This window comes from Pleurodeles waltl, chromosome 3_1 (assembly GCF_031143425.1).
Source record: "Pleurodeles waltl isolate 20211129_DDA chromosome 3_1, aPleWal1.hap1.20221129, whole genome shotgun sequence".
Lineage (NCBI taxonomy): Eukaryota > Metazoa > Chordata > Amphibia > Caudata > Salamandridae > Pleurodeles > Pleurodeles waltl.
In genome coordinates, this window is record NC_090440.1 from 1,819,961,841 (window position 1) to 1,819,988,432 (window position 26,592).

The following is a 26,592-nucleotide window of genomic DNA, read 5'->3' on the forward strand; positions in this document are numbered from 1 at the left end:
TCATCTTCGTCAGCGTTGGTGTTCCAGGTGGAGCATGGCATAGAAGAGCTTCTGTAAGACTTGCAGTTCCGGGTCCATGGTGGCGTTGTTCTTCTCTGCGTCTTGGATGGTGAGTCTCTGGTATTCTATGCAGTGTTTCTGCTAGGCTCTTGATGGCATTGGTTCCGCCCTGTAAATCATGTTGGATTGCAGTGTCATAATATGGTGGGCGGTACCTTGTCTTCCGCCTGGCTGTTGATGGCTACCGCCGTGGTGCATGGTGTTAACACTCTGGAGGATAGTGTGGTACATTGGGTGTCTATGGGAGTTCTCACCACCGTGGTCTTATTTCCACCACCTTATCACTCACCGCCAATATCATAATGACCACCTCTGTGCCTAAGTGTAATTGCTTAGGAGTTAGTGACACACTCCATTTTTATTATAATTTATAGTGTCAGCGGGCCTTCTGTGCTAATGCCTAGAGAGGTAAGGGGAAAATTATGTTGCAAACTGTGGTTTGCCCAGGAACTGTGGAAGATCTATACATCCCCAAAAATTGCAAAATAATAAATTTTTGTTAAAATATTTAATAAACAATAGGTGTCACTGGGAATACCCTTTGGTTAATGGTACGTTGTGTGTACAATTACTGATATAATTCGATACAGAGCCAGAACTGTATACATTCCCTCAGATTTATGAGGAAGATCTTATTTGGTTATGCTATTAAATGACTTTCAACTCTTTAGAAAATTCCAGGCATGCTGAGCTGCATGTTATTGTCGAAAATTGATTCTATGCCATTGTCCCAAAGGTATGATGTAATTACATCTTTAATGACAGGTTTCTCAAATGTGTCTCTTAGTGGACAAATTTGGCTGGTCCATTTCCCCTTCCAAATTTGACATTTATTGCAATAGACAAAGGCTGTGAGGGGGAAGAGAACCGTCAACTATTCAAAGGTGTCTTTCATTTCAAATGCTAAAATCATAACAGCTGCAATGCACAACTATTACATGTAGTTGCTCACATGTTGAAATGCTTTTAACCAAAAGTAGATGTTCACATTAGACAAGTCCTTGTTAATGCTGGAATGTCATGCATAATCACAAACCTAATGGACAAAGAAAAGACAAACAATCCACACATAAACCATTGTGTTGAAATCTTAGTGCACCTTAGAGAAGGAGCTATGTATGGAATTAGAACCAAGAAGGAGTGATTTGAATGGAAAAAAGTCAACTGCTTTAAGGTTACTGTATTGAAATTAGCAGGTTCTAAATGTTAGGTTACAAAGAAGGTTGATTAGGAGGTAACCTAAAGATTAGTGTTGTGCTTTACGGAAGGAAAACGTTTTTTCTCTTTTTTAACTTTCTTAATTTTAGAAGTGGACATCATGCTCTGAACACCACAATGTTTGCAGTCATTGTTTTAAACTATTTTTGTAATTCCAACAACAACCAAGTTGCTTTCTCCTAAACAACAGATTATTCATGGTGAAATTGTGAGACAGATGCACAATGAGAACATGCCCTGATCTGGTATCATTGGGAATTGGTGTACAGTAGAAGGGGAGGATTTACTGTTAGTTTGTGACAGAAATGCTATGGCTAATTCAACAATGACTTTGTTTACAAGAATTATTATTATTATTATTTTTTTAAAGCTATTTTCTAATTTGGAATTACGGTCTGACCCTAGAGGTACCTGTGAAGGTAACATTTTATAATAAAGCTTAAATCAGTCGCTACATTAGATGAAGAAATATGTATAATTAATCCTACTTGTGATGGTTTTCATGGATGGTTACACACTTTTTACAAACATTTTGACAATCTGTAGTCTGAGAACCATTTATGTTATTTGCAAGTGATTAATTTTCTTATATTAGTCTGTGACTTATGGTGTGCTGTTAAGGCTAAAGGTCCTTTAATGGCACTTTATTACAGGAGCAATTGTGGCTATGTCATTAAAGAGAAAATGAGTGATGTATTTTATAGTAAAAAAAGAATGTCGACTACTGTTAAACTGTGGTAGAAGTGGGTTCAATAAATGATACAACTACTTTATAAAGAATACTAAGCAATATTCAGCACATACAAGTTTAATTGGAATTCAAAGGCTACGATATAGTCAGAGTGACATCCAGAAACATGATTTACCACACTGCCCACGCACTTGGTTGTCCTGAGCCAGCACACCATTACTAGCTCTGTGACAATCTAATGGAGGCAAAGGCACACTGCTATACTTAGACGTACGTCCATGTAAAGTGTCAGCACACTGTCATTTATCTTCTCAGGGGCACACTTAGAGGACTGAAAAAGCACATCATCAATTAATCTGTGAAACTCTAATGTTGTGCGTAGAGTCTCACCATGTGACGTGTGTCATCACATTGTTACTCAGCCGGACACTCACAGGCATAATTAAGTACACTGTCACTGACCCTGTAGCAGTCTAGTGGAGACAATGGCACTGTAATGTACTTAGAGCTATACACAGGTACATATGTCACAACACCACCACTCACCCAAATGCTCAAGGGCACTCTCAAAGACCTGAAAGACTGGGGGTGAATGTATGATTTGCTCTGCATTCCGTCCATCAACTGTTCTTTTTGAAATTGTCACCCCAAGTGGGAAGGGTATACCCATACCTGGGTCCCGTGCTCACTATGCCAACAGATTCAAGCTGGCCTGGCTGGGCCTGGGTGATACCCCAAAATCGGTCCCAGAATGCTTGTTTCTGGTTCAGGTCCTGGTCTGGCAGTTCTGGCTGGTCTTTTTCCCTGGGGAACAGGGTCAAGACTGATTTGCATATGGTTGGGTCCAAACTGGAATGACATCGTGAGCAAAAAAATGATGGATTAAACCAGATCTGTGACTGGGGTGAGTGTTTGATTTGCTCTGCATTCTGTCTATCAACTGTTCTTTTTGCCTTTGCTGAAGAGGGGTGATACTCCAAAACCGATCCCATGAAGCTGGCTTCTGGTCCAGAGAGGACCTGATCTGGCAGTTCGGGCTGGACTGTTCCTATAGGGAACAGGGTCAAGATTGATTTGCATATGGCTGAGTCAATTGGAAGGGTATGCCCACACGTGGGTCCCGTGCTCAATAGGCCACCAGATTCAAGCTAACCTGGCTGAGAAGGGGTGATACCCCAAAAGTGGTTCCAGAATGCTTGTTTCTGGTTCAGGGAGGACCTGGTCTGGCAGTGTGGGATAGACAGTTCCAATGGGGAACAGGGTCAAGAATGATTTGTATATGGCTGGGTCCAAACTGGAATGCATCTTGAGCAAAAAATCCCATGGATTAAACCCAGATCTGTGACTGGGAGTGAATGTTTGATTTGTTCTGCATTCGTTCCATCAACTGTTCTTTTTGTGTGTGTCTTGCATAGGCACATTTATTCTCCACATTGTTATATCATACACACAATTCCAGATCATCCTGATGTTCATCATGGGTGAGTAAAACACACAACAGAAGTTTAGAAGAGGTTAGTGAGCCAGTAGGCCTCAATACAGTGAACAAGGTTTAAATGATCATGTTCACTACTAGTGATCACTACACAGTATGCTCCCACCACCACTTTATCTCAGTCTTACTCCTGGAGAAGGCAGCAATGTACATGAACTATGAGGGCAGGTCTTTGTGTGGCCCTCCTGGTCCTACCCAGACTACAATCCATGACACAAGCCTTTGTCATGGCATACATGCATATTCTATGTTCCCCTTTGGGAATGGACCAGAATTAGTGAGTCACATAAATATGCAGTTGGGCCAGAGGTACACTACCCTTACTATGCATGGGAAAGTTCCTACCCAACACCTCCATTGCACCACATTCAATGAAATGATGTATGTACATGTACATTTGTGCTAGATGTAAAGTGATGGTTGGAAAACATCACTGTTGTCATATTTCTCTGGTTAATGCCACACATTGCTACTTTAGCAGGGTATTATGTTTTGTTACAGGCCTTTGAGCCTCCTTGCATAGTTGTGTAATGCATGCCTCTTGCTTATTGAGTCAGTTGTGGCAAGATGTAGTGTTTACATCAATTGGCCCAGGAAAGATGTTACATGTGTGCTGTTTTGTAGATCCCCATACATGCATTAACGTATTCTTAACAAATGACATTTTGACTTTCACACCTGAGACTAGGCCAGTGTACATGACAGCTATTACACATGATCTGTGGTATTATCTTCTGCAATATTTAGTTCAGCAAAGTGCTGGCACGCTGCATGCTAGTCCATATGTGAGACGCATGCCTCAGGGATTGACTTATTGTGAGGTCAGCTGTCAATCATACACTGAGTACCTTATGAAACACACTTTAATGCTCTAGAATGCAGAAAAACAGCTAGCTGGTCCACCTCTCAACAGTGTCCCTTGTCTTGGTCAGAAGAGTGTTAAATCATTTTCTTCTTCTGTCTGAGGATTGTTGAAGGTGGTCATGAACAGTGGCTGCAACTCATATCTTTGGTCACCTGAAAAGTGGAAAATAAACAACTGTAAATGATTTTGTACATTGTTAACACGTGGCTAATTTATGCTGGCACACTTATACACAGTTCATTCACATTTAACAGATGAGTTAGGTACTGCTGAATATTGCTTCATACATGTATCTTCAATTTATTTGTGCCATTGCACATATTCTCATGTCCTGAGACCCAGGCCGCTTCTAAATGCTGACTTTCATGTTTAGGCAGTAGATTACTATGAAAGGTACTTTGGAATGTTCTTAACAGCTTTCTGATGTTTGCAATCACTATGTCTACACATTTACAAACTTATGATCAGAGTCTCTTGCATACATTCACACCTATATAGGTAGTGACAGTGCCAACAAGTTTGACACTAGCACCTACATGTGTCCTCTCTGATGTCCTTGCTTATCTACATGACATTACCACATCTTTGATTTGTTTACTTAATTTAGCATTTCTATTAGCTTTGGACATGTGATAAATTTCCAACATGTGACATAAATATTTACATAGGTTTTTGTCAAACAACAGCTAATGCTTAGTGCACGGCAAGGTGTCATGCTGAACTAAGGCTGACACTGGTGTGGCAATGATGGACACTTTCATATGGGACAAACTGATGCAGATACAAATAACTGTTTGCTACAGACATATACACAGCATCTTTGGATTTCACATGCATGTATGTGTTTTACCCTTGTAGCTGATTCAAAATGTATGTGCCTTGATTATGACATTATTGATGTGGCAAGAGAGAGTTCATTTTAGGGTCCTGAATACACTGTGATAGCTCACCTTGGCTGCATTTCATTCTGTCCTGTTTATTAGTGCATGACATATTTGACAGCATATTAATTGTCTGTGTCAGTTTTACATTGTTGGACTGAGATGCAGGAAATGTAGGCAGCCTGAGCCACCAAAATGGACATCCGTCACATTGATGAGGTATGTCAATGTAGGTTCTATGTGTATGTTTGGATCTAGAATGTGGGAATGGCTGAGACATATGTGTACTTTGTACTTTTGGTATCATATGTGTACCTAGATTTGACATTTAGACACAATTTGAAGCTGCACTGTGTGCATGACATACATGTACTTTACAACTTCTTCTACCATTAGTGCCTCTGATACTTTAGTCAAAATCCAAAATTGCTGCCATGTGTGACACATTTACATAGGACGACATTATTTGATCAACACCCATTATTTTAGTAGAACTTTAACAGTTACCAAGACTTGATACATCATTGAACATACAGACAGCTCGAACTTAGCTACTATGTACTCTTCCTACTCATATTGAATTTACTTGTGAACCACATTATTTATGTGTTTATTTGTTAACCAGTGCAGAAAATGTAGTCCTGTCCACTCACACAATGTGAGATGACACAATACTTCTCATTTGTTTTTTGCTTCCATTGCAGGATTAATGAGGGAATGACACAATGGTTCATCATTGTCTACATGTTGGAATACATTGTTTTTACTATGTGCACATGACACAAGATCCATACACAAACACAGCAATGGCTATTATGTCATACATTACAACTTCTTAGTTAATATGATCTGTATTAGTGCTTTTTTTATCAAAGAGTAGGGCATTCCCCTATCTGCCATTCTGAAACCACTCATTGATAGTACTGTGGAAGAAAATGAAGGCATCATGTGCACTTTCAAGATATTTAGCCAGCATATTTATGAACATTCCCTAATGATCCACTATGGCTTGGACATTGATGGAGTAGGTATGTTTGTGGTTTCTGTACAATTGGGATTTTGCAGCAGGGGACACCAACTGCGCATGTGTGCAATCAATTGCACCAAGAACATTTGGAAATCCAGCTATGGTTTAGAACCCCTGCTTGCTATCCAGTTATTGTTGTGTTGCTTTAGGGAAGAGAAGGTAGAGAGGTGTGATTTTATTTATGGCATCCAAAACAGAGGGAAGAACGGCAGAAAATGCTCCCTATGAAATCCGTGCCAATCTGGCTGCTGTGACTTGGAAGGAACCTGATGCCAGCATGTAGAGCACAGCCACCAATTTCACATATGTTGCAATGTTATCGGGCCTTGCTGTTTGTGGTTATAGACTTGATGCAATCTTACAAACAATTCCAGGGTGGACTCCCTCTTGAGTCTGTAGAACTGTATGACCTCCTCCTTCCTGAGGTCAATGAAGGATATTTGCTGCCAGAAAACACGCTCCCTCCTCGTTTGCTGCCTCCGTGGTGGTAATGTGGTGATCTCCTAGCTCCTCCAAGTTGCAGTATGATTACCTCCATGGTGTAGTTGAGCTTGTCAAGTTTTTTGTGATGATGATGTTTTATGTCATAGCCACTGTGTCATTCCTCCACCTGGTTTGAAGATGTTCAGAAATTCAGGTGCTTTTCTAGCTTTGTGATGTGCTTCCACAGTGTTAGAATTGGGGTCTTTGGTTGGCAGTGAGGTTACCCCCTGTCCAAGCAAGGACCCTAACTCTAGTCAGGGTAATAGAGAATCACCCTCGTCTAACCCCCTGCTTACCTCCTTGGTAGCTTGGCATGAGCAGTAGGCTCAACTTCAGAGTGCTAGGTGTAAAGTATTTGTACCAACACACACAGTAACCTAATGAAAACTCTACAAAATGACACAACACAGGTTTGAAAAATAGATATTTATCTAAACAAAACAAGACCGAAACGACAAAATCCACAATACACAAGTCAAGTTATCACAAAAAATGCAAATAGAGTCTCCATGTAATTTTAAACACACACTAACGCTGTTAGCGTGAAAATGTACTTGGGTGCATTAAAAATAACCCCTCACGAGCGAGACCTTGCATCGATTCTCCTTTAGTTGGGTCGGCGTGCGTCATTTCTTCGCTCAACAGGAGAGCGATGCGTCGATCCGGTCAGCACTCTCGGGTCGGGGCAGGCATTGCGTCATTTTTACACGCCCAGTAGTGTTTGTGTCACAAATCCAGCCGCACAATGATCCGAAAACCACGCAGCGCGGGTTGCGATCTCACCAGCCTCCGCCAGCGATGCTGTGAGTCATTTCTTTAGCCCCAGGCATTGACCTTCAGGTTGCATTGCAGACAAGCATCGATTTAAAGCCGCGGAGCCGGCGGCGCATACATTTTTCAGCCGCAGATTTGAGTTGTATCGATCTTTTCCCCGCGCGGCGGTCGGTGCGTGGATTTCTCACTCTTGAGCTGCCAGCTTCTCCTTTCAGGGTCCCAGAAACTGAATGGGCACCACTTGGCAGAGTAGGAGTCGCTCCAGAGACTCCAGGTGCTGGCAAAGAGAAGTCTTTGCTGTCCCTGAGACTTCAAATAACAGGTGGTAAGCTCTAAATCAAACCATTGGAGATCTTCACAAGAAGGAAGGCAACACAAAGTCCAGTCTTTCTCCTCTAGCACAGGCAGAAGCAGGAACTTCAGGATAGCTCCACAAAGCACAGGCAGGGCAGCTCTTCTTCCTCAGCTCTTCAGCTCTTCTCTAGACAGAGATTCCTCTTGGTTTCCAGAAGTGTTCTAAAGTCTGTGGTTTTGGGTGCCCTTCTTATACCCATTTTCTCCTTTGAAGAAGGAATCCTGCGTTGCCCAGGCTAGACCCCAGACACTCACCAGGGGGTTGGAGACTGCATTGTGTGAGGATAGGTACAGTCCTTTCAGGTGTGAGTGACCACTTCTCCCCTCCCTCCTAGCACAGATGGCTCATCAAGAAATGCAGACTACACCCCAGCTCCTTTTGTGTCACTGTCTAGTGAGAGGTGCAACCAGCCCAACTGTCAAACTGACCCAGACAGGGAACCCACAAACAGGCAGAGTCACAGAAATGGCTTAAGCAAGAAAATGCTCACTTTCTAAAAGTGCCATTTTCAAACACACAATCTTAAAATCAACTTTACTAAAAGATGTATTTTTAAATTGTGAGCTCAGATACCCCAAACTCCACATGTCTATCCACTCCAAAAGGGAATCTACACTTTAATCATATTTAAAGGTAGCCCCCATGTTAACTTATGAGAGGGACAGGCCTTGCAACAGTGAAAAATGAATTTAGCAATAGTTCACTGTCAGGACATTTAAAACACATATGTCCTTCCTTAACCATACACTTCACCCTGGCCTTGGGGGTACTTAGGGCCTACCTAAGGGGTGTCTTACATGTAAGAAAAGGGATGTTTTAGGCCTGGCAAGTGGGTACCCTTACCAAGTTGAATTTACATTTAAAACTTCACACACAGACACTGCAGTGACAGGTCTGAGACATGATTACAGAGCTACTTATGTGGATGGCACAACCTGTGCTGCAGGCCCACTGGTAGCATTTGATTTACAGGCCCTGGGCACCTCTAGTGCACTTTACTAGGGGCTTACTAGTAAATCAAATATGCCAATCATGGGTAAACCAAGTACATACACATTTTGTATAGGTGCACTTGCACTTTAGCACTGGTTAGAGGTGGTAAAGTGCCCAGATGAACAAAAACTGCATAAACAGTGTCAAGTACACATCAACAACCTGGAAAACAGAGGCAAAAAGTTAAGGAAGACCACACCAAGGATGAAAAAGTCTAACACACACGATGTGAGAAGCGGTGCTAAACCCATAAATACCACTGCATTACATATGCATCAGATTTTGCGTGGGAACACCTACATTGCATATATTAATTAATATGAGACACAAGCCATAAAATGCAACATTTTAGAGGACTTGTCCTTTTTTAAATATGACTTACTGCTTGCATCTACCTCATGTCACACAATGTAATGCAAGCCTCTCATGAATATGCCCCAAGGTATATCTCCCAGCTGGTCCTCAGGGAGTACAAAGGGACCAGAACCAGAGGCCTCAGACAGATGTATCCTATTCCTAGGTATTAGCTGGAATAAAAGTGCATAGTCTAGCTTTGCAGGGTCTTTCCAGCCAGGCATTGTTTTCACCATTGTCACCTCCCAGATCCATTGTCTCACTCTTGGCCAAGGGTTTTTAAATGATGGTCGAAAGTGTTAGGATCCGGGTACCCTTGGTCAATCCTATGATACCACATTACCTTTCCACCATCATCCCAAACCTCCTGCTCAGTATTCTGGACAATCCAAAGTGGAGACTTCTAGTTTTCTCTGTGAAAAGCTTCTCTGAGGGCCTCAGATCTGCTGCTGGCGGACATTATTGCCTGACACCGTCACACCACAAACTTTAAAGAGGAGCCCCTCCTATGTTGGCCTCAGAGGTCTGGCCTTCCCCTTTCTTTAGTGGGCCTGGGCTATCTCAGTCCAGGTGCAGTGTGGCAAGCTAATTGTTAGATGCAGATTTCTCCCATGGAGCTTTGCTCTCTCAAGAACTAGGTCAATCACTGATAATAGCTATTCTGTGTGGGGATGCCTTTGCTTCCTCTGCTGGGGAGCAGTGTAATTAATTTGGAACCTTAGTGGAGGACAAAGGCCTGGAATCTGGAGAAATATGAAAATTGCAGAGGTTCCAAAAGATATGGATATAATGCATTGGGAATTTTACATTCAAACTCACCATACATGTTTAACCCCCGTTTGCTAGCTTGCTGGACCCTGTAGCCCTAAGTGGAGGAAAGCTGTAATTTAGGTTAAATGTTGCCTATATGTCTAATGCTCTGAAAAAAAGACAGTTTTTCCAGTAAGCTACACTTTGAATGCCTACTCATATTGTAAGGCCTAACACAGGTTAGCACCATTCCTTGCAGAGCCTCTTCTGTAACAGGCTACTTGTATGTAGATAGAGGGCTGTGCATGATGGTAGTCTCACTTGTGCAGCCCACACATGTGCATGTGTGCATACATGTAACCACCCCAGTTCATCTTACGCTAGCTTTGCAGCAGTTGCCCTACTTAAAAAGATGGACAGTGATGATAAACATGCTCAGACAAATTATCAGGAGTTAACCGTGAGTGAGACTTAGGTAGCAAGACACACTCACACTAAAATATCAAAAAAGTGTTGACAAAATTGAAAATCCTGATTGACTAAATGGCCAGAAGTAATTTTCTATAGTGCCCATCAGGTTTTGTCACCTGTGGTGAAATGCACAAAGAACATGGATGCAAAACATGCCCAGTGAACTGCACCCATAATACAATCCAACTCATTAACTTATTTAGTTTCATGCTATATGTCATTGAGTCACAATTTCAGTCACTCAACTCTTCTCATATATTTCACTTGAATTAATTCTTATTGAGACTCACTGACACACAGAGGAAGCATACATTTTTATCTATTCCTAAATCAAAAAGGAGCCCCTTTTCAAAAGTATTTTTGTCTTATAGTACTTTTACATTTTTCGGTACAAGAAAGAAATATTTTGCTGGAACAGTGGAACATGAACTTGGATTAGTAAATTTAAATATTTTTTTTCACATCTGCTAACAAGCCAGACCTTGATTTTTGCAATTTCTCCTCTCCAACAGAGATCATTATCACAGAGACAATGCAGTGAAACCTCATAGTTTCTTTCCTGCTGAGAACGTTCAGTGGCAATCTGTCATATGAAGGGATGACATTCTAAAATCTGGCAGGAGATTGTGATGTTGAGTTCCTCAGCCTCATAGCAGAATTGAATTGACTCATGTCCCTAGAGGGATAGCATGCTCAAATGTGGCAGCAAATGTTGATGCCATCTGTTCAGCGTTCCTGTGCCTCATAATAGAAGTGAATTGACTGAGGTGTCATTCCTTTGATTGCTTATGCATCAATCATTTACTGAGGGAATATGTCAATGACTTCCCCGGCTGAGTTTCTCATCAAACAGTTTACATGTTATAAATGTTGCTGATAGTTTCTTGTCTTCTGCTGGGATGGTAAAAATAAAAAAATGACCACACAGTAGAAGTGGGTACAAACCTGATATCTGTGTCTCCTCTTCACTGCTGTTATGGGCAGCTTTCTGAGAGGTTGCTCTCAATGAAAAACCAGGACAACTTCTGTTAGTATTGGCTCTCCAGTAGCAAGGAATATGGTGAAGCTTGAAGAATAAATGTATAGGAACCAATGAAATATAGGCAATGGTGTCAAAAGATTTGTGAATCTTTCATTACTGCATGGAAATGCCAGTTCCCAGTCTGCACTTACATTGTGAAATTTTAAAATCTATCACTATAGCTTTGAGTTTCAAGTTGCTTTTAGCAATTTCTGGACTCAAACTGACTTTGTTTTCTTATCAATCTCATCCACAAATCCCATTTTGGAATCATAGACCCAGAAGAGGAAGTTTTATCTTCCTTCTCTGGCTAGGTTACATTGTTTGTGTAGGAGTTGCAAATCAACCATCAACCCTTATTTATCAAAAAAAAGAAATGAAAGCAGCTATTTTATAAGCTAAACAACCATCACTATTTCAAATATACGTTTACAGCTTCTAGGGATAAAGCGCCCACCCATTTGCCAGACACCATTACACCTTTGTATTTTGAGAGAAGTAGACTTATTGGATAAAAATTCATCTTCATCTTGGCATTAAAAAACACTAGAGAAGGCCAGCAAATTCTCAGAATTTCTCAAAGACCACCATCTGCTCCTTCACAGCCAGACAATGATGTGGTGATTGGTTCACCTTCTAGTTCTCTTCCTTCCACACATCCTGAGAGGTAATCACTGGTGTGGCAATTCTTAGAAACCATAAAGGACAGAAAAACATAAATGCACACAAAGTCACATGCACACCGCATGACCAAATCCTACAGACAGGGCCTGGTGTGTACTCATTTGGGATAAGTGACATAATAAATCATCTCTATACCATGTACCTTTGAGAATGGAAATGCAGCAGCAGTCTCTTGAAAAGGAAGAAGGATAAACTGTGCCCCTAGAAGTGCAATCTCAGGATAGGTAGGGTCAGACATTGATGTAATTCTTAATGTATTGCAGTCACTGCATGAAATTACGTTTTTGAGGGGAGATAACCAAGTCTATTTCTCCTATGGAATAAATGCCCATCTCCAGAATCACCATATACATTTGCACTAGTCTTTGTAAAAACTAAGAATTAAAAAAAAATGTAAACATGAAAGAAGATTTATTAAACAAATACAGAAACATTTTAGAAAATCAATTTAAAACATTTTCCAGGATAATAACCTTAAAACATTAGCTCCTTCAAGTGAGTTTCTCTACCGGTGAGGCCCTACAGCTGAGCCTCACTGAGTACATCTGAAGATAGACTTAATGGAGATCAAATGTCTGTAGAAGGTCAGGCACAAAGGCTCTGTGGCCTACTCCTGTTGTGCATCATCAAATGACTTGTGCAGTGGATGTTGGGCAGCCACAGAGGGTATGTTCTGGGCCTTGTCACAGGCTAGGCCCTGCACCCCACCATCTGAGTTCACAGTCTTTAGGAACTTGGATGTCACTCCCACTGACCGTGGCCAAAAGGTAGTGAACAGTGGACATTAGTCACTAGCAGAGTTTGTGGTTACTGGAGGCAAGGTCCACTGATCTACACTTTGCCGAAGGCTGTGTGCAGCTGGGGTCACACACATGTGGGATACAGGGCCTTGATGTAAGCTAGGGTCTGCAGCGGTCTACTGCTACACATTGAGAAAGTCCATATGCAGTGAATGTCAAGCACCAGTGGAAGGTAGGATAGTGGAAGGTGGGATGCAGAACCTGGCTACAGGTCTGGCTCCCACCTACGATGTACCACTGAAGGCTATATGCAATGAAGGTTGGATGTCTTTGAAGGTATGTCCGAATGCCATCACCACTGGGGATAGGATATATGTAGAGTTTGACTCATGGCATGGCCTTCTACCCCTTAGGGCCCACACTGCTGTTAATGGCCAAGGGATGTGTACAGTGGAATCTGGCCATCAGGATTGATTTTGGAACAAGGACAGCATGCACAATTTGTAGTGTAGTTAGGGTACAGAAGCTTACTTAAAGTTGTGATCTGCATATAACTCCTGCCTCACATAGCAAAAAGCTTTCACATTTATAGTTAAGCTGACTATTTCAGGTTGTGCACAGAGACTGCACTTATGCTCTTCTATGCTCAGCTAACATCTGTGTGCAGTAATAGTTTGCCCTAAATAGAGGAAAATATACAAACAAACAGATCCATGTGGAATACTGTAAAAAAAACAGACGTTCACTAGAAGAGCCAAAGCAGTAATGGTTTTATGGTTAGGTTTGCTTATCACACCATAATGGATGTTAAAAAACCTCTGAAATTTCCTGCAAGTAACACAGTTCAATGGCAGTTATGGTTGCAAAATAAAATGTAACGAACACTGAAATTCTCTATTTATGGTTCAGTAACCTAATAATAACTTGCATCTCCATCATGCACTGCTTATAGCTTAACGTAGTACATCACTCATGAAATACGTACCCAATCCTTTGCATATGCTTATTCCTCACCCTCCATCGCCCTTTTTTCTTTCTTTCTTTGGTGAAGATAATCATAGTAATCATTTTGAACAATGTTGATCTTTACAGCAAATGAGTGATGTTATCAATTGTGTCTTTTAACCTGCTATAAGTGATGTCATATGTGAGGTAATAAGCAGAAGTGTCTCCTCCACTATGGCGGAGGAGAATCACCATCTCAAGCCAGCAGCAACAGCTGCAAAACTTGAAAAATAAAACAATCATAATCCATGGTTATTATTGTTTTATTTTTCTAGGGGGCTGATCATGGGGGATGACAGGCATGAGGAGAAGAGGTGTGCACTGTTGCCAGTGCATGTGTGAGTTTGACCAGCCATTTCAGGATGGCAAAACCAACATGCGTGCTGAGCTGTCTCCAACACGAGCTGCAGTACCGGGTTGGAGACAGCAGGCATATGCTCCTAGTCTGCGTGGGAGCTCAAATTGAGAACGCTCAGGCCAATCTTGATGCTGCTTCCATGCTTTCAGCAGCATGAGATCAGCATTAGCTTGGTCACAGGACAGTCTGGGAACCTGTGCCTGCATTGAGTGGAGGCAGAAAAGCGGCGATGCGGAGAACAGCAGATATGCGTTTTTTTGGGGGGGTTATATTTGTATTTTTGTTGTGTTTTTGTTTTGTGACCTCCCTGTAATTCCCCAGCCACTTTGCCCCAACACCAGTCGTGACTGATAATAAGTACTACAAGATCGGCCGTAGGTTATAATTTTTTGTCTAAAATATACCTTGTTTATTTCAGTAATTATGGGTTTGTTAACATTAGTTTTTATATCATTTCAACACCTAAGTATTAAGGCTAAATTTAAATTACACACCATTCCTGGTAAACCTTTACTGCAAATAAATAATTAGTGGTAAAAATAAATCACCTAAAATGCACTGGAACAACTGCTGCTGTTGTTTGCAGTGCTTTTGTTCTTGTGACAAAACTTGCCATGAGGACACATTTTATGCTGAAATACAGTGAGAAATGACAGATTTGTGTAATTAGGTGAAAGCAAAATATGTGGATTTCATACACACCTTCTAACTATGACATCATTTAAACTTTGGTTTCTTCAGTGAATTCCTAGGATTTCTTTTTTTTTGCATAAATTAAGGTCTTAGCACCTAACCTAACTATAACATCACTCAAAGCTTTGCTTTTTCAGTGAATTTCAGCTTATTTCATCATACTCTAAATTGGCCCAGCTCCTAATCCTGTGTAGGCAGCCAGCCCTGGAGGAGCAGAGAGTTTGTCTACTAAAATATAATTATTTTAAAATGAGGGAACTATCCAGATGATTCTCTTTAACTATTTGTATATGCTTTAGAATTACATTAGGCTGAAAATAACTCAAAAGCATGACCTTCCCCTACTTTTTGAGCCCATTGGTTTCATAGCTACATCAAAATGTCAGTGCTCATTTACATCAGCCTGCTTTTCAGGAAAGACTTTAAATTAAAGAGCTCCTATTGCAGCAAAATGACATTCCAGATATCACATTTTGTGTTGTACACAAAATATCAGTGCTATGATTGTGCATTATAATTCTGTGTAGTGTAGTTGATCACTATAGAGTTAAATGACAGACTGCTGCTGGTGTTGGAAGTATGTTTCACTCAGCATCCAAACTTTAAAAGAAGATATTTAATAGCTCAAGGAAAATGTGACTTGATTTGACCTTTCTAGAGCATTAACTATAATTTGTTTGACCTAAAGAAACCCCTTATTTTGTTCATTTACTGTTATGTTCTCTGAAGCTATTTTACAGCTTTCAGTCCATCAATATAGTTTTCAGGTTTGCCAGATTTTAGTCATAAATGCAGACATTTAGGAGAAGATTTTAGAGCCCTAGCGCCTCCTTACACCACATTAGTGTATTTTTTTATGCTAATGTGGCCCAACGAGGCCAAAATTAAAGTGCAAAATTTACCAAGTGGCACAATGCATGTAACCCTTTGGGCTACATTATGCCTGTTCCAGGCATATTGTATGCAAAAAGAGTGCCCACCTGTTAGGGGAGCTGAAAAAATGGCACAAAGAAATCCAAGAGATTTGGGCCTTAATGGGGTTTGCAGGATTAGCGTCAACATTTTTGACTCTCCTCCTGCAAAGGTCATCTGGTGTCAAAAATGTTGACACTAGTTTCCTAACTACTGCCATGGTGCGCTGTACCATAGCTACGGCACACTCAAGGTGGTGTTAGGGAGGCGCCAAGGGCCAAAACAAAAGTAGCACTGCACTGGGTGCAGCACCACTTTTCTTAAATCTGGGCCTGAGTGTGCTAGTTCATTATAACACTGTCAATAAGCTTCAGTAGACGAATGGGGAATCAAATGACAGGCTGCTCTTGCTGAAGGAAGTACACGTTCCACTCATACCAGACAGACTTTTTTTGATGTTGATGAGGAAGATATTTTAGGATTTATAGAAATACGTTTTTGAATGCTTTTTACAGCTTTGATTCCATCAAGATGGCTTTCAGGTGTGCCACAATTTTACCATAAAGTTAGCTTTCTATTTGTTCATTAGACCACTGTAGTGAAGCTCCAGTACTCAATGACCAAACTTCTGTTTTCTGGAGAGCACAGGCAAGGTATGCCTCCATTCTCCGGGGCAGAAAACAGAAGTGTCCCAAGGGTAGGGTCCCCAGACACTGCAGTCATATCAGGCACCATCAGGTTGGAGTCCCTAAGTCCGATCTGTGGCTCTAGGATGGGGGCTTGATGCTTCATCTTCTTATTAGAATTATTGGCCCTGGGCGATGAGGTCCCCAGGGCCTTTCAAGGCTAGGGGAGAGGGGGCATGGATTATAGTTTGATTGACTGGGACAGAAATATAAGTGTATGTTTTAACTTTAACTAGAATTTCTAATGTTTCTGTAGTTCGCTTGTTTTAAATAGAAGCAATTAATAACATTTTCCTAATAACATTTTCCTAACTGTAACTTATCCTTAACCTTGGCTTTTATTAGAATTCAATGTGTTTTGCTTTTTAAAAAAAAAATTATATAGTTGAGTGGAGTGTCATTTAATACACTGTTGTAGGGTGGCATAGAATAAGGTATAGTGCCATACAGTGGAGTGTCATGAGGTATAGTGGAGCAGAGTGTTGAATAATATAGTCTTATACATCAGAGTGTCGAACAGTGGAGTGCTATACAATGGAATGTCACAAAGTGGATTACAGTAGACTAGATTGATACAGAGAGGAGAGGCATACAGAGAAGTGGAGTGTTCTACTGTGGAGTGGCATAGAGTGTAGTGGTGTGTTGTACAGTGCAGTGGGGTGGCATAGAGTGGAGTAGAGTATTGTACAGTGGAGTTTTGTAGAGTGGAGTATCATAGAGTAGAGTGTCATCAACTGGAGTGTTGTGGAGTGTTGTCAAGTATGGTCTCAGAGAGTAGAGAGAGGTCTGGTGTTGTAGAGTGGAATGGGACAGAGTGGAGTGCAGTGAAGCAGAGTGAAGTGTCGTTGAGTAAAGTGTTGTACAGTAGAGTTGAGCAGAGTCTCGTACAGTGTAGTGTCCTGGAGTATACTAGCGTGGCGTACAGTGGAGTGTGGTAGAGTGTGAGTAGAGTGAAGAAGACTGCTGTACAGTTAAGCAGAGCATTCTAGAGAGGGGTGGTATACAGTGAAGTAGTGTGTCATTGAGTACAGTGGAGTGTCATACTGTGGAGTGGAGTGTTATAGACAGGAGGAGAGTACCTAGAGTGGAGGGGCATACAGTGAAGTACAGTCTTCTAGAGTGGAGCTTCGTAGAGTGAAGTGGCATGTTATAGAGTACAGTGGTGTGCCATAGAGTGGAGTGTCATACAGTGGTTGTCATACAGTTAGTGTAGTTGAGTGGAGTAGGGTGGATTACAGTGTCATAGAGTAGAATGTAATTAAGTGGATTGTCATAGAGTAGAGTGGAAGAGAGCGCTTTACAGTGGAGTGCCATGCCATATATTAGAGTGGTGTGTCATTGAGTGGAATGGAGTGGTGTGTCATAGAGTGTCATACATGGAAATAGAAGTGGCATAGAATAAAGGGGTAGAGAGTGGAGTAGAGTTTAATAGAATGGCTTAGAGTGTAGTAGAGTGTTGTATAGAGGAGGAGCACAGAGTGTCATAGAGTGGAGTTGAGTGCCAGAGAGAGTCATAGAACGAAGTGGTGTAAAGTGGAGTAAAGTGTCATGGAGTGGAGTGGTGTGTCGTGGAGTGGTGAGGAGTGAATAAGAGTGGACTGCCATAGCATAGAACCAATTAAAGTGTCATAAATTAGAGTGGCCTGTCATACAGTAGAGTGAAGTGTTGGAAAGTGTTGTACAGTGGAGTAGTGTTGTAGAGTGGAGTGACATAAAGTACAGTTTCATAAATTGTGGTAGATTGGAATGGCATAGAGTGTTGTAGACTCAAGTGGCGCGGGGTGACACTGAGTCAAATGCTGTAGTGTGAGGTAGAGGAGTAGATTGGTGCAGTGTGTCACAGAGTAAAGTTAAGTAAAGTGGGATCGAGTGGCTTAAAATTAGTTGCATTGAGTGCAGTAGAGTGGTATAGAGTGGAGCAGATTGTTATACAGTGGAATAGAGTGAGGGAGGCTATTGTAGAGTGCAGTCTATAGCCATTTAGTGGTATAAAGTGAAGTGGCGTAAAGTGGAGTAACATAAAGTAGAGTAGCTCAAAAGTGGATTGGCAAACAGGGGAGCAGCATTGACTGGAGTGGTGTAGAGTGGAGTGGGGTAAACTGAAGTGGTGTAAAGTGTAGTGGCATAGAGTGGAGTGGCACAGAGTGGAGTAGAGTGGAATAGCATAGAGTGAAGTGGTGTGTTGTAGAGTGGAGTGGCATAGAGTGGAATGGAGTATTGTACAGTAGATTGGAGTGTCATGTTATAGAGTGGCATGTCCTATAGTGTCTGACAGTGGAGGGGCATATAGTGGAGAGTTGTAGAGAGGAGTGGTGTAGAGTGGAATAATGTAGAATGGAGTAACATATTGTGGAGTGGCATAGGGTGGAACAGAGTAGGGTGTTGTAGTGTACAGTGTCATAGCGTACAATGGAGAGATGTACAGCAATGCAGTGGTATAGACTGGTGTAGATTTGAGTGGGGTAGAGTAATGTGTAGTAGTGTGTAAGAGTGGAGTAGAGTTTTGCAGAGAGGTGTCAAATAGAGTAAGATGTCAAAGAGTGGAGTAGAGAGGCACAGAATGGCATACAGTGGAGTGGTGCAGAGTAGATTGGCATGTTTTAGAGTGGAATGACGTAGTAGAGTGGAACTGCATGTCATAGAGTGGAGTGGCGTTGAGTGGAGTGTCATAGAGTGGAGTGGGGTGAAATAGAGTGGAGTGGCTTGTCATAGAGGGAGTGGCATGTCGTGGAGTGGAGTGGTGTGTCATAGAGTATACTACAGTGGATTAGAGTGGTGTACAGTGCAGGGCATGGAGCAGAGTGTTGTGGCGTGACATAGAATGTAGTGGCATGTCATAGAGTTGAGTCGAGTGGCATGTCATACAGGTGGTAATTTTTACCTCAGCTGTAAAAGCCTCCCACCGCCACGGTGACGTCCGCCAAAATACCACCATCACGGCTACCATCCGTCCGCCAGTTTATGAGCACTGACGGACTTCTGCCACAAGAAGAGGGGAAATCCGGCAGTGCTGATGGTGGCGGATGGTGGTAAGGTGGTGCTGCTACCACCAGCACCGCCCGCAGTAGAACATCGTCAGCTGTGACACAACATGTGATACAGCCTGGCGGTGTTCTGCTGGTGGGGCGCTGCTGTCGGTACCAGCGCCCCTTCCCGCTCCCTGCTGGAAGACCACCTTGCGCAAGGTAAGTCAGGCTTCTGACAGGGGAGGGTGTTGTGTGGGTGTGTCTGAGTGTGTGCATGAATGTCTGGGTGTGTGTGTGAATGCATCTGTGTGTGTTGTTTGCGTGGGTGTATGCGTGTGAGTGAATGCATGTTAGAATGGTGAAGTGAATGCGTGTCGGCATGTCAGTGTGATTCTGTGTAAGAATGTGTGCGAGCATGTCTGGAAGGATGTGTGTATGACAGTGTGAGTGATTGGGTGTATGCGTGGTGCATGTCTGTGGGTGTGTGCATGTATGGGGAGGTGAGTGAAAGGATCAGAGGGGGTGGGAGGGTGTGGGTTTGGATCGGGGTAAGGGGTGTTTGGATCAGAGGGGGCGGGGGTGTATTTGAATATCACTTGGTGGGGGTTATTGTGTGTAAGGGGGTGGAGGACTTTGGATGGAGGGGGTGGGGGTGTCAGGTGAGTGTTGGGAGTGGGGGAACCGACTACCGGTGACAGGGACGGAATTCCCTGTCACCGGTAGGGCCTACCACAGTGGTTTTCGTGGCATTGCTAATGTTACAAAAATCATGGTGGTAGGCAGGCTCATAATGCCGCCAGCGGTACTGTGCCGGCCACTGGGCTGCAGATTGATATCTCGGGCCCTGCAGCTGATACCGCCATGGAAGTATGAGTGTAGAGTGCAGTGCTTTAGATTGGGGTTTGGTAGAGTGGAAAAGCATTGAGTGTTTTAGCATAGAGTAGAGTGTCGTAGATCAGAGGAGAGTGGAATAACAGAGTGGAATGGTGTAGAGTGGAGTGTCATACAGTTTTCTGTCATAGAGAGTCACCATAGAGTGCATGGCATAAAGTGGTATGCACAGAGTCGACTGGCGTACATTGTTGTGGCATACAGTAGAGTGGCGTAGAGTAGTGTGGAGTTGAGTGGTGTGAAGTGGAGTTGTATAAAGTGGAATGGCATATCATAGAGTACAATGGAGTGCCATAGAGTGGAGTGCTGTACAGTAGAGCGGTGCATAGCGCAGAGGCACTGAGTGGAGTAGCGTACAGTGCAGTGGCATAGAGTGGACTGGTGTAAAGAGGAGTGGCATAGAGTGGAGTGGCATGTCATAGAGTAGAGTGATGTAGAGTGAAATATACTGTTGTAGAATAGAGTGGAGTGCCATTTCATAGTTATACAGTGTCATATACATAGTTATACTGTATAACATTGCATGTTATACAGTGCCTTACAGTGGATGAGGCGTAGAGTGAAGTGGTGTAGAATAGAGTGCCATAGAGTGGAGTGGCTTACATTGAAGTGACATAGAGTGCAAAAACTTATAGAGATGTGGCACACAGTGTTGGGGCATACAGTGTGGTGGCGTACAGAGACATAGCTTACAGTGAAGAGGCATAGAATGGAGTTGTGCAGCATTTAGGGAGTGCAGTAGAGTGTCATAGTGACAGAATAGAATAGACTGTGGCATAGAGTGTTGCGTAGTGGAGGGACATACTGTGCCATGGAGTGGAGTACAGTGTTGTAGAATGGTGTAGAGCTGAATGGCGTAGAGTGGAGTGGCATGTCATAGAGAGGAGTATAGTGTACAAGAGGGGAGTGGCATGTTGTAGAATGAAACAGTGTGGAATGCCACAGAGTGGCACACAGTGCTAAAGAATGGAGTGAGATGTCAAAGAGTGGGCTTTTTTGTCATAGTTTGGAGTGGTGTGCTGTAGACTGAAGTGGTTTGTCCTACAGTGTTGTACAGTCAAGGAGAGTGGTGTATAGTAAAAAGTGATAGAGTGGCATGTCATACAGTAAAGTAGGTGGTGTGTCAAAGTTCCAAGGATGTGGAATTTCTATTGCTCGTCAGCCGGGACATACTGTTTGGGGCCAAGGGTAACAAGTTTTCTTGTTTTTTTTTCTCCTTAGGACGAGTAGGCCCAAACACCTGTAGCACAAACACTTTGGCTGCTAGTTTACAGAGAAGAAAACTATAGGAATTTGAGGTAATACATATGTGCATTGATCAATGCTGTTCAAACTTGTATTCATAGTTCATTAATAAAAAGCCTTCATTATTAGGGTGAGTGCTGTAAATAAACATTTTATGGTCACACTGCATTACTGACAGTGGTTCCAGTAAAAAATAAAGTGCACATACATGTTTGAAAAGTTTACCAATATGAGGATAATTATAATGCTCCCAGAATGCTCTCTGAGTAGGAAAAAAAAGTTTCACTACTACAAAATATTGGCCCTCATTTATACTTTTTGGTGCAAAACTGCACTAACTCAGTTTTGCACCAAAAAGTTTAGCACAGGCTTGCACCATTTCTGTGCACCAGCCGGGCACCATAGTTATGGAATTGTGCAAGCCGGTGCAAAGGGTAGGCTAGAGTAAAAAAAAAAGACTTTAGTCGGGTGGGGCTGGTGGTATAGAAGAAGGAGGTTTAGCAACAAAAAATGACTTTAGGCAGGTCAAAGTAAAAACAAATATGACTCTAACCAGATTAGCGTTATTTTATGGTGCTAAACCTACCATGCCACATGACTCCTGCCTTAGAAAAGGCAGGAGTCATGCCCACCACCCCAATGGCCAGCACAGAGGACAACGTTCCCCTGGGCATGGCCATTGCACCCTGTACCATGTATGAGGGCCCATTTCAGGGCCCCCTATGGCACTTTCAAAAATAAAATGCAATCTTACCTGCACCTACCTGGGATGGGGTTCCCCATCCTCTGCAGTCCCTCTGGTGTGGCTGGGGTGCCCCTAGAGCCTGGGGAGGGCACCTGTGGGCTTATTCCAAAGTGTACTCCCATGGAAATAGGCCCACAGGTCCCCTAACGCCTGCCTTGACCCATACTTTAAAAAATGGGGCAAAGCAAGCTTTGCACCATTTTTTTTATCCCATCTCCCTCCCTTGCACCATTTTTGCATGGGAGTATAAATATGGCGTTAAGGCCATAGAGTCATTTTTTGCACAGGAACACATCTCATTAAGGCAAAGTAGGTTTCCACTTCCAACAAATGACCTTAACTCCATAAATTTGGTGCTAGACGGGTCTAGCACCAAAGTATAAATATGGAGTTAGTTTTGCACCGAATTAGTGTAAAAACAAATGATGCTAGTTCAGTGCAGAGTATAAATATGGCGCTTAGAGTTAAAAAATGACGCTAATCTGGTTAGAGTCATTTATTTTGACTCTAACCTGCTTAACGTCATTTTTTTAATGCTAGCCTACCCTTTGCACTGGCTTGCACCATTCCATAAATATGGTGCCCAGCTGGTTCTAAAAAATGGTGCAAGCCGGTGCAAAACATTTTGGTGCAAAACTGCATTAGAGCAGTTTTGCACCAAAAAGTATAAATAAGGCCCAAAATGTATTTGTTAATGCCAGACCTAATTAGGAACCCCCCCCCCCTTGAGTACATTATGCCTGGTACAGACTTTGGGGGTCATTCCAACCCTGGCGGTCGGTGTTAAAGCGGCGGCCAACCCGCCAACAGGCAGGTGGTCAAAAAAATGGAATTCTGACCCTGGCGGAAACCGCCAACAGAGACCGCCACTTTAACACTCCGACCGCCACGGCGGAACAAACAAACAGCGCGGCGATCACCGCCAACAGACAGGCGGCAGACAATGTACCGCCCACCCTATCACAACTCACCAATCAGCCACCTTTTCCGGGGCGGGAGCCCCGCCGATAAAAACACGGCGGCAACAGACTACGAACGGGAAAACGCTCACCTCTACACACTCCACGAGGAATCTGGACAGCATGGAACCAGAACTACACATCCTACCAGCTATTGTCTACCTGCTCCTCTACCAGGAGCACGAACGCCGGCGCAGAAGACAGCGGTGAGTACTGCACCTACGACACAGGGGAGGGGGGAGGAAAACATATTACGGGCACACACACATACGCGACACACCCACCCTCACCCACAACTACCTACACATCAATGCAGAGCAACAACTCAGAGTGACACCCCCCACGCCCCCCGGAAGAATGCAAAGACAAAATAAAATGATCAAGATATTTAAATATATTGTACGGCTAAGTTAAAAATTATTTCGAACATCTATAACTATATAAACATATGTAAATTGTCCTGTCCAAATTGGGTTACAGTCATTGTACGTGGACCAATGGGCATGAACACATGGGCAAAGCCCACACAGGAGACCCGAATCCATTGGAGAGAACACTGCAGGGGCATCAGATAGCAAAACTACAGGCACCTCAGGGGGAAGGGAAGGGGGGGCACCTCAGCCACATGAGTCCACAACGCCAGATCCATGAGGGGCCTTCATGGCCACTGTCCCATCCTGGGGAGTGCAAAGCTACAGTCTCTCAAGTCTCTACAGTGGGTGGGTTGCCCACTGTGCCATCCTGGGGAGTGCAAAGCCACAGTCTCACAAGTCTCTACAGTGGGTGGCTTGCCCACTGTGCCATCCTGGGGAGTGCAAAGCCACAGTCTCACAAGTCTCTACAGTGGGTGGCTTGCCCACTGTGCCATCCTGGGGAGTGCAAAGCCACAGTCTCACAAGTCTCTACAGTGGGTGGCTTGCCCACTGTGCCATCCTGGGGAGTGCAAAGCCACAGTCTCACAAGTCTCTACAGTGGGTGGCTTGCCCACTGTGCCATCCTGGGAAGTGCAAAGCCACAGTCTCACAAGTCTCTACAGTGGGTGGCTTGCCCACTGTGCCATCCTGGGGAGTGCAAAGCCACAGTCTCACAAGTCTCTACAGTGGGTGGGTTGCCCACTGACATATCCTGGGGGGTGCAAAGCCACAGTCTCTCAAGTGGATTACAGACTCCACTGGTACTGGAGGAAGCATGGTGCCCAGAGTGCATTGTGCAGCCCTGCCGACACAGATCCGGGCCTGCCCCTTCTGCCAATGGGCCAGCGGTGCTTGACTTGAAGGGCCCAGCGGAGTGGTGCAGAGACAGCGGGGCCCAGCGGAGCGGTGCTTGAGATGAAGGGCCCAGCGGAGCAGTGCTTGAGATTGAGGGCCCAGCGGAGCGGTGCTTGACTTGAAGGGCCCAGCGGAGCGGTGCAGAGACGGCGGTGCCCAGCGGAGCGGTGCTTGAGATGAAGGGCCCAGCGGAGCGGTGCAGAGACGGCGGTGCCCAGCGGAGCGGTGCTTGAGATGAAGGGCCCAGCGGAGCGGTGCTTGAGATGAAGGGTCCAGCGGAGCGGTGCAGAGACGGCGGTGCCCAGCGGAGCGGTGCTTGAGATGAAGGGCCCAGCGGAGTGGTGCTTGACTTGAAGGGCCCAGCGGAGCGGTGCAGAGACGGCGGTGCCCAGCAGAGCGGTGCTTGAGATGAAGGGCCCAGCGGAGCGGTGCTTGAAATGAAGGGCCCAGCGGAGCGGTGCAGAGATGGCGGTGCCCAGCAGAGCGGTGCTTGAGATGAATGGCCCAGCGGAGCGGTGCTTGACATGAAGGGCCCAGCGGAGCGGTGCTTGACTTGAAGGGCCCAGCGGAGCGGTGCAGAGACGACGGTGCCCAGCGGAGCGGTGCTTGAGATGAAAGGCCCAGTGGAGCGGTGCTTGAGATGAAGGGCCTAGCGGAGCGGTGCTTGACTTGAAGGGCCCAGCGGAGCAGTGCTTGACTTGAAGGGCCTAGCGGAGCGGTGCTTGAGATGAAGGGCCCAGCAGAGCGGTGCTTGAGATGAAGGGCCCTGCGGAGCGGTGCTTGAGATGAAGGGCCCTGTTCAGCGGTGCTTGTCTTGAAGGGCCCTGTTCAGCGGTGCTTGTCTGGAAGGACCCTGTTCAGTGGTGCTTGTCTTGAAGGGCCCTGGTCAGCGGTGCTTGTCTTGAAGGGCCCTGTTCAGCGGTGCTTGTCTAGAAGGGCCCTGTTCAGCGGTGCTTGTCTGGAAGGGCCCTGTTCAGCGGTTCTTGACATGTGTCTCCAGGGCACCAGATCCGGCCAATATTTGGAGTTCACTCGCCATCCGACTTCTCGCTTGCGGGCCCTCCTGTGCTGGAGTCCTGGGCCCGTGGGTGTCCTCCTTCACTCCCGGAATGGGGCTGGTGGGGCCCTCCTGGGCAGCTCGCCTGTTGCCAGACTTGTCGGCCGTGCTGCCCTTGCCATCCTTCCGTGATTCTCTGTGGCCCTTGCCTCCCTTTGTTGATGTGCCAGGTGGCACCCCACTTCCTGACGGTGCCAGGGTAGTGCCTTTGGAGGCTGCCGTCTCTGGCCTCTCGCGCCGGGCCTTGCCTTTCTTGGATTTTTTCCCAGGGTGTGGGCTGGCTGTCCCTTTACTGCTGGCCGATGTAGCTGCCATTGAAGGTGGTGGACTCCAATATCCCTGTACTATGGTCCTTGTAGGTCCAGGGGTTGTGGTGGCTGAGGTGCTGATTGGACTCTTACGAGATGGAGGAGGTGGGTCAGGTGATGGAAAGAGGTTAATTTTGGACAGGAAAAACTTTTTAGGAGCAGTGGGAAGGGTAGGTGCAGTGGGTATGGGAGTGGAGGAAGAGGATGTGGTTGTAGGAGAGTCAAGTGTGGTGTCTTTGGGTGCAGGTGCTTGTGACGGAGGCTGTCGTGAGGTGGATGGCTGTTGGGTCGGTGGCTGCCTGCGTTTGTGTGGTTTGGAAGAGGAGGTGACAGACACCCTGGGAGAGGACACAGGGGACGTGTGAATGGCTTTGGGGGTGGTGACTGCACGTGTGCGGAGCGTTCTGGAGACGTCACAGGGAGGGAGGAGGGAGACGAGGAGGAGGGGGACACAGAGGAGGCAGTGGCTGTTGGTATGTCTGCATGTGGCTGTTGCTTGTGTGAATGCTTGTGTGATGTGTGGTGCTTATGTCTGGATGAGCTGCCCTTGGGTGTTGAGGTGTGTGCAGGCTGGTCTGTAGGTGTGTCTGGGATAGGCAGAGGAACAGGGGAGTGGGACTGGGTTGAGGAAATTGGA

The 26,592-nt window shown here is 44.5% G+C and overlaps 1 protein-coding gene across 1 annotated transcript in view; it reads right to left on the minus strand.

Annotated features, from left to right (window-relative positions):
• Nucleotides 1-865: 865 nt before the first annotated feature.
• Nucleotides 866-26,592, minus strand: part of LOC138283622 (uncharacterized) — a 42,185-nt gene continuing 16,458 nt past the window's right edge. Inside the window, exon 3 of the mRNA XM_069221560.1 lies at nucleotides 866-4,481. Within this exon, the coding sequence (XP_069077661.1) occupies nucleotides 4,393-4,481 (89 nt within the window). The 3' untranslated portion in view covers nucleotides 866-4,392. The remainder of the gene's footprint in view (nucleotides 4,482-26,592) is intronic.